Source organism: Rhinolophus sinicus, linkage group LG06 (genome assembly GCF_036562045.2).
Source record: "Rhinolophus sinicus isolate RSC01 linkage group LG06, ASM3656204v1, whole genome shotgun sequence".
NCBI classification, from domain to species: Eukaryota; Metazoa; Chordata; class Mammalia; order Chiroptera; family Rhinolophidae; genus Rhinolophus; species Rhinolophus sinicus.
Window position 1 is genome coordinate 161105516 of NC_133756.1, and position 10046 is coordinate 161115561.

Here is a 10046-nt window from a genome sequence, read left to right on the forward strand (position 1 = left end):
AAAAACCTTCCTGGTGGTCATCAAAAACAAGGGAAGTCTAAGAGGTTGTAACAGCTGAGAGGAGCCTAAGGAAACAGGATGACAAAATATAACGCAGTATTCTGGATGGAGTCCTGGACCAGAAAAAGGACATAGGTTAAAAACTAAGGAAATTTGGATAATGTATGGACTTTCGTTAATAATAATGTATCAATATTGGCTCATTCATTGTGACAGATGTACCATATAAGTGTGAGCTGTTAATAATAGGGGAAGGAACAGGTATGGAGTAGATGGGGAATCTCTACTATTTTCACAACGTTTCTGGAAATCTAAATTTATTCTGAAATAAAAGTGTTTTTTTTTAAGTAAAATTAAATAAAAGAAAAATTTAAAAATAAAAGAATATGAGAAAAAAGAAACCGCTCACTGATGATTGGTGGCGGTGGGCGATAGGAGAGTGTGCATTTTGATGAGAAGGCACCTGACGTTCAGATCAGACCCGGTCCTTCCTCCCCCGCCTCAGCCAAGTTCTTGCAGAGAAAAAAATTAGAAGAGCCAATGGCTCCACCTGCTGGATGGAGAAGTATGCTTCTGTTCCTCTTACTGGCAAGATACCTGTGGCTGAGATTTATAGCTTAGAACAGATGGATAAACTGAGGCTGGCGAGAGAAAAGGATGTGCCCAAGGGCACTCCCAGAGTCGCTGCAGAAGGCAGATCTGACTCGCAACCAGTTCCCTTGCCACCTATTCCAGACTCTGCCCGGCAGCAGAATATAGGAGAAAAAGCTCAAGTTTGGGGGTCATAAGGGCTGAGTTCAAGTGCTGGCTCTGCAGCCTCGTCTCCACGTAACTGTTCTGGGTACTGGGGATAAGTACCCAGTTCGCTGCAGCGAACAAAATAGACAAGGTCCCTGGGCTCACAGAGCCACCATTCTAGTTGTGGGGAGACATACGAGGTCGAACAATTAAGTTCGCGAACTTGTTTGCAATGATGTTACTAACCTTTTTTGATATCAGAGGAATTATTCATTATGAATTTGTACCAACTGGACAAACAGTTAACCAAGTTTCCTATTTGGAAGTGCTGAAAAGGCTACATGAAAAAGTTAGACGACCTGAACTTTTCACCAACAATTCATGGCTCTTTCATCACGACAATGCACCAGCTCACACGGCACTGTCTGTGAGGGAGTTTTTAGCCAGCAAACAAATAACTGTATTAGAACACCCTCCCTACTCACCTGACCTGGCCCCCAACGACTTCTTTCTTTACCCAAAGATAAAGGAAATATTGAAAGGATGACATTCAGGACATCAAGGGGAATACAACGACAGCTCTGATGGCCATTCCAGATAAAAAGAGTTCCAAAATTGCTTTGAAGGGTGGACTACGTGCTGGCATCAGTGCAGAGCTTCCCAAGGGGAGTACTTCGAAGGCGACCGTAGTGATATTCATTAATGAGGTATATAGCACTATTTCCAGGATGAGTTTGCAAACTTATTTGTCATTCCTCGTAAGAAAAAGTAAATAAACAGTCTGAAAAGTGCATACAGTATGTACAATAAGGGAAAGAACCAGGTGCTGTGGTCACAGCTGTAGTTTAGTGTGTTATAATTTAGAAGGGGGTGTCAGAAAGCCCTTTCTGAGAAGGTAACATTGAGCGAAGACCTAAAAGATGAGAAACAGGAAGAAGAATATTCCAGTCAAAAGAAAAGCAAGAGGAGAGGTATTTAAACAGGAAAGGATTTAACCTCTTTAGGGAATCATAAGGAAATCAGTGTGGCTGGATCAAAGCCAGTAAGAAGGATGGTTGGAAAGGAGGAAAAAATGACTCAGGGCCTTCCTACCATGATAAGAAAGATTTTATTTCTTGTGCAATAGGAGTGAGTCCATTGAGGAGATTTGAGCAGAATGATCTGACAGGATTCAGCTGTTAAGCCATCCCTCTGACAGTTCTGTGAAGAATGGATTGGAGGAGGCAGCAGTGGAAGCAGGGAGAGAGTGAGGTCTCAGCAGTGATCCAGGCCACAGGCGATGAGATGGGAGTAAGTGACTAGAGTTGGGATACTTTGGCGACAGAACTGACACGGTTTGCTAACGGGTTGTAACTGGGGATGAGGAAAAGAGAGGAGTCTTGTATCTCTGACTTTAGCAACTGGCTGAGGACTTACTGTTTAGACTGAGATGTGATGAGTATCAGGAATTTTGTAGTGTCCTCTGGTGCCTGGCAGGACTAATTCAAAACCTCTCTGCCAAGCTCCCCACGCTGTACTCTGCTCCTCTCGCCCTGCTCACCACCCACGCCCACCACGGCCTGGGTTCAGCAGCTGGGAGGAAGATGGCGCTTAGTGGAGAGCAGAGGCTTTGATGAGTACATGAAGGAGTTAGGGGTAGGGATGGCTCTGCGAAAAATGGGTGCCATGGCCAAACCAGACTGTCATCACCTCTGATGGCAAACACTTCACCGTAAAAACTGAGAACATGTTGAAAACAACACAGTTTTCATGTAACCTGAGAGAGGTTTGAAGAAACTACAGCTGATGGCAGAAAACCTCAGGCTGTGTGCAATTTTGTCAATGGCACGTTGGTGCAACATCAGAAATGGGATGGGAAGGAAAGCACAATAACAAGAAGAGTGGAAAATGGGAAACTAGTGGTGGAATGTGTCATGAACAACGTCAACTGTACTCGGGTCTATGAAAAAGTAGAGTACAAATTCCATCATCCTTCTGGACAGGAATTAGCTGCCCGAGTAAACAGGCTCAGTTCAATGAGCAAATCTCTCCATGCTTTTTTTTTCTCATTACTGTATTCAGTAATCTTTTTCACAAACACTTTACATGCAACTATTTCCAAGTGTTAGTTTAATTAAGATTGTCCCTTTGGTTAGTGAATAAATGTGTTTATGCTATAAACAAACAAACAAACAAATAAATAAACAAACAAATAAAACAAAAACCCCACAAAACCTCTCTGGATGAGGGCACACCCATCTTAGGCCTCAAGGAACTTCTGTAAGTAATTTGTCACGGGCATTGAGCGGGAGACAAAGATAACCAGACATACAAGAAAGTGAAATCATATGAGCAAAAACTGGCAACACCAGACTTGCATAGACTTCATATATTTGAAAGCAATTATATTTCTCATGTTTAAAGAAATAAATTACAAAATCAAGAACATCTGCAGGAAACATGAAGCAATAACAGTGATAAATCAGATTTGAAAAAGAACCAATAGGGGTGGCCAAATGGATCAGTTGGTTAGAGTACGAGCTCTTAACATCAAGGTTGCTGGTTAAATTCCCACATGGGATGGTGGGCTGTGCCCCCTGCAACTAAAGATTGAAAACGGCAACTGGACTTGGAGCTGAGCTGTGCCTTCCACAACTAGATTGAAGGACAATGACTTGGAGCTGATGGGCCCTGGAGACACACAATGTTCCCCAATAAAATTTATTTAAAAAAAACCAATAGAACCACTAGAAGTGAAAATTAAAATTTAAAACTCAGTTGGAAATGGAAAATTGGAAGGTCAGAAAGTCTTAGAGCCATACCGAGCATCATTTTTCTTTTTTTGCCAAAGATTATAAAACAATGTGCTGAGTGTCCCATTTGTACATTGTTTCAAAACCAACTGCCTGTGGTCTGGATATTTTAAGGCATCACAGACTACTACAATCTATACGAGGTCAAGTTTAGTGAAAGAAAGTATACAATCTAAAACATTATTTCTGTTTCAGTTATTTGAGCACCTTGAAGGAAAGAAAATCACACTATTGATATAATGAAAACATACAATTAAAAGTCAGTATTTGAAGAAAAAATTGTGCACATATACTGATATGGAGTATAATTGTGTCACACACAGTGGCAGCTACCTCAGTGTGAGAGTTTATTATGAAATTTTCCATTGTGATAACTAGAAAAACATTAATAAATTATAAAATTCATGTGGCTAAAGACATCATAGACCTGTGGAGACAAGGACGAGATGAACTAAAATTCCAGAGCAAAGAGCCCTTCATATGTGAGATGACGATCCCCAGTCATCTTCCCTGGTGGCAGTTTCCTATTCTGGGTGCAAGCTGTTTAGGTTTAGTCCAGGCAGAGGGAATCCACTGGTAGTGAACCTTTGGGTGGTCATAAGGGGCTGGTGTAATGTACCAGAAACTAGATGAGCCCCACATGCATGGCCTGTTCCCCCCATGAAATACTAAGTTCTAGAATGGTGGGAGAGTCTGGGAGGGCGAGGTGAAAACTAAAAGGCAAAACAGACTCTCCCATAGTCTCATGGTGCCCAAGGGGAAAGATGTGACTTTGCTTGGTACAGCAGGGGGATGAAAAGCACTGCAGTCTCACAGTCTAGTAAATCATTCTCCTCACATTTCATGGGCCAAAGTGTCATATAGCCTCACTTAATTTCAAAAAGTGGGGAACTGTAGACATATTGACAGCATCACTCAGGTTATACCACAATCCCACTGTGCTCAAGTTGTTGGCTTTAATGGGGGACAGACCCTAAGGTGGCCCCCCGATCCCCACCTCCTGGTATTCATACCTTAGTATAATTCCTTCTCAAGGGTCTGTCTGTGACTTGGTTCTAACTAACAGGAGATGGCAAAGGTGATGGGCTGTACACGATGACATGGCGGTGTTTGTTACACTCTAATTGTGAAGAGACTCTCCCTCGCTGGCTTTGAGGAAGCGAGTGGACACGACCAGAAGGCCCAACAGTGAAGAACTGAGAGTAGCTTCTGGCTGACCATCGAGGCGCTCAGTCTGCCTGCCCAGAACTAGATTCTGCCAACAACCACGCGAGTTTGGAAGAGGATCCCTCCCCAGTTGAGCCTCAGATGAGCCCACTCCCCCAGCTGAAACCTTAATGGCAGCATTATGAGACCCCGAAGCAGGGAGCCCAACCAAGCTGTGCCCAGACTCCTGACCCACAGAAATTGCAACATATAACAACATGGTTTTAAGCTGCTAAATGTGTGACAACATTGTTGCACAGTAATAGGTAAAAAATACAGCCCTGCCTGAAATCCCATGCTACTCTCCACCCTGAGTCCTAGCCATCCTTCGGGTGTGTTTAAAATCACTTCCCCTGGGAACGCCTCACTGAATGCCCAAGCTTGGTTATGCCACTCCTATGCCCTTCCAGCCCATCATACTTTTTTGTCACAGTAATTGGGACTGGTTTTTGTATGTAATTCTTGTTAAACAGCCATCTCTGAACGCAGGAACTGTGTCTGTCTCATTTACTCGTGTCCTCAGTCATAGGAGCACTGAGCCCAGAGCCTGAAACATAAGTCACTCAAACACTGTTTTGCAAATGATGTCCAGCACACGGTTGTATGTGAGTGCGTGTGTGCACATTGTTCTAATGCAAACAACAGCTGAGGACTTTGTTGCATAAATTATGATCCACCCATAAGACAGAATACTAAACAGTCATTCAAAATTGTTTTAGGGGGCCAGCCCGGTGGCTCAGATGGTTGGAGCTCCGTGCTCCTAACACCGAAGGCTGCTGGTTCGATTCCCACATGGGCCAGTGTCCTCTCAACCACAAGGCTGCCGGTTCAACTCCTCAAGTCCCGCAAGGGATGCTGGGTTGCGCCCCCTGCAACTAACAACAGCAACTGGACCTGGAGCTGAGCTGCGCCCTCCACAACTACGATTGAAAGGACAACTTGACTTGGAAAAAATCCTGGAAGTACACACTGTTCCCCAATAAAGTCCTGTTCCCCTTCCCCAATAAAACCTTTAAAAAAAAATTGTTTTAGGAAGATAATAATGGAAATGTTCTAACTAATTACCAAGTTAAAAGTAAAATACAACAATATCTAGAATGACCCCAAATTTTTTTTTTTTAAAGTATTATATATAAATACACACACAAACACAGAGAAGATATAAACTGAAATATTAGCAGGACTCTCATCTGGGTGGTGGGATAACATCAAGTTTTTAGTTTCTTGTGTTTTTCTATGCTTTCCAAATCTCCTCAGTGTAAAATGAAGTGCTAGCATGTAACAGATGCTCGGTAAGTGTGAGTCTATTTTTGCCGACTCCTCCTCTCTTGTGTGTGAGGACAAGAGTCCTTGATGTTGTGACTAATGAGGAAAATAAAAGGCCAGGGGCTTCTCAAGGACTTAGCCTGCCTTGGGCAGGTACCTACTGAAGCTTGGCTTCTTCCGGGGTCCTGTAACCATGAGCCCCACACTAGAATTCACGTTCAGCTAACACCTGATCCAGAGTCAGGGTCAGTTTGGTAGAGGGGCCTGAAGTAGCCACTGAGATCTGGGGCACTCTGTGCAGTCACCCTGCTGGGACTGTGACCTGAAGTCCCCACAGGGGTCTGTTTCTGTTGAGGTGGCGAGTCTCCAAGACATAAGAGGTATTTCTGATAAGAGGCATAGCAACATCTGCTGCTTCGGTCCATTCGAGTCCCAGCCCCCACCTACCCTGCCCGTTCTCTCACTGCTGGGAGGAGGAACACACAGGGTTTGAATCAAAGGCCGGGCTTCTACTCCCTCTGCGACCAATTCCGAACCCAGGCAGGTTGTTCTGCTTGGCTAAACCTTGGATCACACATCTGAGCAGCAGCATAAACAGCCCTACTTCCTAGGGCAGCTGATATCTGTCCATGGGGCCTATGGTCCCTACTGGTGCCATTCCCCCGGGGTCCCAAGACAGAAGTCAAGAGTGAGTGACAAAGGATGTTTATTTAGGCTCGATCCCTTGATATAGCCATATATGTAAAAATATATAATCTAAAGTCAAGGAAATAATAATCAGGTTGGTGTCACCTCCCCTCCTCCATTTTGCACACACAGCCTTCCCACCGGTCCCCTTCTCAGCTGCTCCCTTCAAAATCCTGGAGAGTGTGGGACAGGGGTCACTTCTTGGCAGCTTCTGCCTGAGCTGCCAAATCTGCCTCTTTCTGAGCAGCCAAAAATATGGCGCGCTCCTTCTGGAAAGCTGCCAGCTCTTCTGAACTAAGGCTGCAGGTGCAGAAAAACAGATGGTAAGTAAGTGGCCAGTCACCGATGGGGAGGTCCCACGTACCCGTGCCACTGTCTCAGAACCTTCTCCCCTCCTGGACTTCTCAGCCTCCTTGTGCTCATCTGCTTCCTCTGCCAGGGATGCCACCTCAGCACCTCTGCCTTTTATTCCCTTCTTAGAGCCCTACTGGTTCTTTGAGGCCTCAGCTATATCCTAGCTTAACTGGCCTTTCCTCTGTGCCCCAAAGCACTTTGTACAAGAAGTCATCTGGCTGCGCATGTGTGTCCCTCCCTGAGCAGGGATCAGATTTATCATCTCTGTACTCCCAGTAAAAGGAAAGATTTGAGAAAAGTAAAGCCCATCCCTGGTCCATGCTTAACCCCACTTCTTGGGAAACAACCAACCGTCAGCCTTGACACGGGAAGTGACATCAGCAGCAAGAGGCTGGCAGAGGGTTGAGTGCTGCCCCTGCTATTGTCTGTGCTAGATGCCCTCCTATCCAACATCTCACTTCAAAGAACGATTCCTGAGGTCATCTGAAGCACCATGAGGAATCAAGTGTGAACTTGAGACAGCTGGAAAGGTCCTTTCAGGAAACTGGTCCCTGTTTGCCTCGTCTCTCTCATACTATTTCCCACTCCGCCTCTAGTACTATATACCAGATCACACTGAACTTTGCTTCACATTTCCACCTTCCGCCTTCGCAGGGATCTTTCTACTTCTCAGAACACTTGCTCTCAGTCCTGGACTTTTCCAGGTCTCTGTTTACATGTCACCTCCCCTACAAAGTCCTCATTGACATGCCAGGCAAAATCAGGACTTATACTCTGTTCTTAAGACACCTGTAGTTCCTGTTATCAACACTGCCTGCCTGGCGGGCTAATGCTCCATTTATGGATCTGTCCCCATTTCTGGACTGGGAGCTCCTCAGGAGCGGGGCCAAGTGTAAGTATCTTGTTCCTAGCTCTACCTAATGCCCAGAACAACATCTAACGCATAACAGGTACTTAATAAGTGTATCCCAAATGAATGAATGGGGCTCTCCACTCCCAAGAATCTAAGGTTCTTTGACTCAGAAGTTGACTCTCCCACTAATGGGCCCTCTCAGCTGTGCCCCAGAGTCAAGAACTTTCCAGGCCCTTTCCAGGACACTCACTCCTTCACCACACGAATGCCCAGGGAACGGGCAGAGCCAATGATGGAGCGGACAACAGAGGACAGGGGAACATCCTGCAGAGCAAAGGCGTCGTCCTGAGCTTTAACACGAGCGATCTCATACACGTGCTTCAAGGTCACCAGGCCTGCCACCTCCTTTCCTGGAGGAAGACACAAGTAATCCTTCAGCTGTCACTGCTTCCTTCCAGGGCCCCCAGGATCCCAGGTGCCTATCCTGATCCTTACCTGTCTGCCGGGCCCCCTTCTCAATCCCAGCAGCTGCCTTCAGGAAGTAGGAAACAGTGGGTTGTCCAATCTTGATTTCAAACGTCCTATCAGGCTTAATGGAAAAAAGAAATATGAGTATATCTTCTCCTGCCTCTCCCAACCCCTGCTCCCCCAACCACAGGGAAACTTCTAACTTCTTGTCCTCCCTTCCCTTGATTCGCCGATGGTGTCCCTCCAACAGACCACAAAACCACAGGAAAAATAAATCGGCAGCAAACAGTCCTTTCCCCTCAGGAAGCTCCAGTGAAATGAAGGTGCAAAAGGAAGAACAGCATATGGCAGGCAGGCTCAAAAAGATATGGTCTAGTCTCCACTGTGTAAAAGGGGAAAGTGGGGCCCAGTAACAGGGAGAGACTTGCCCCGAGTTAGGAGCAGAGTAGCAACCCCAGGCGACCATCCCCAGGACCTAAGAAGCACAGGGGAGGTGAGAAAGAAACTGCGGATCAAAGTTCCGACTCTGCACCTTCACAAAGATCTTCGTAGGCAAAGGAATGCCTTCTTTGATGTCCTTTGTCTTCTCGTTGAACTCCTTGCAGAACTGGTTGATGGAAACGCCTCGCTGTGAAGGAAGCATAGGGGTTACTGCAGGAAGGGATGGCTTCCTACCACCCAGGAGGCTCCGTCCGTTCCCTCCTCCGTTTTCACTTCTTTATGTTCCCATCCTCTTTTCTCTACCCAAATTTAACTACCACTTCATGTGCCAGATGCTTTGTACACATCATCCCTCTCCGTCCTCACAACAGCCCGTTAAGGAAGAACTGAGAGAGCGGAGCCTCCAAGAGGCTATGAAACCAACGCGAGGACATTATGTGGGCAGCAGAGCCGCGCTTTGAACCGAGGCCTCCCTGGCTCCAGAGCCGACACCCTTCACCTGCGTACTAGCTCCCACCCTCCCGCGCCTCCCAAGCCAGGTTCCAGGCGCGGCTGCACCTGACCCAGGATGGGGCCTAGTGGGGGCCCGGACATGGCCTGGCCCGCCCGTACGATGGTCCGGATCACGCCGCCAGCCTCGAGCTTCCTGACGGCCCGAGTGGCCCGGCTTAGCTTCGACATGATGCGAGGCTCACGGACTCAGTTCACCTCAGGGCAACAGCAAGAGACACAGCTCCGGGGGCCGCCATCTTGAATCAGAGGTCAAGGGTCCTCACGTTAGGTTAGGGCAGGTGAAGCCAACAAGCGGTTGTTTGAGTCTTTCCGCTCTCCAACTAGTAAGTCAAAGAGGGTGAGACAAAGAGAAAATAAACTTTTACCTTGCCACCTGAAGATAGGGGAATGACCCGAATCTCGAATGGCTCGGGTACACACATTCCTTCTGGATAGCAAACAGGCAGTACATCGGACAGCTAAATTGAAGGAGGAGGGCCTTAATGACTGCACAGCATTGTGGGTATGGTAGTTTTGACCTGTTCTGCAAATCCCGCAGATAGCTGTGCGTTAGGGTGCTACTATTTCCTGGACATGGTGATTATCCTTGGGTTTGAAATGAACCTGGAGCTGGTTCTTAGGTGCAGGATCTCTTTACTTTCTGAGCCTGTTTCCTCACTTGTTGTAGAAAGGCAATATGGTTAAGAATACAGACTCTGGAAGCAAATTGCCTGGTTGCTCCTCTTGCT

General features: G+C 46.4%; 1 protein-coding gene and 1 pseudogene across 2 annotated transcripts; one reads left to right on the forward strand and one right to left on the reverse strand.

Moving 5' to 3' along the window:
- The first annotated feature begins 1947 nt into the window (after positions 1-1947).
- On the forward strand, positions 1948-4868 carry LOC109450372 (fatty acid-binding protein 5; annotated as a pseudogene).
- A 1823-nt stretch (positions 4869-6691) lies between these two features.
- Positions 6692-9764, reverse strand: MRPL11 (mitochondrial ribosomal protein L11). 2 transcript variants are annotated; one of them, XM_019737943.2, is made up of 6 exons: positions 9684-9764; positions 9418-9554; positions 8897-8992; positions 8392-8485; positions 8147-8306; positions 6692-6989 (listed from the first exon to the last, which is right to left on the reverse strand). In XM_019737943.2, the coding sequence occupies exons 2-6, from the start codon at positions 9484-9486 to the stop codon at positions 6884-6886; spliced, it is 525 nt and encodes a 174-aa protein (XP_019593502.2). In that variant the 5' UTR covers positions 9487-9554; positions 9684-9764; the 3' UTR covers positions 6692-6883. The 2 variants fall into 2 exon arrangements, with proteins under 2 accessions (XP_019593502.2, XP_019593501.2); XM_019737942.2 differs by having other exon boundaries at positions 9364-9554.
- Positions 9765-10046: the final 282 nt, after the last annotated feature.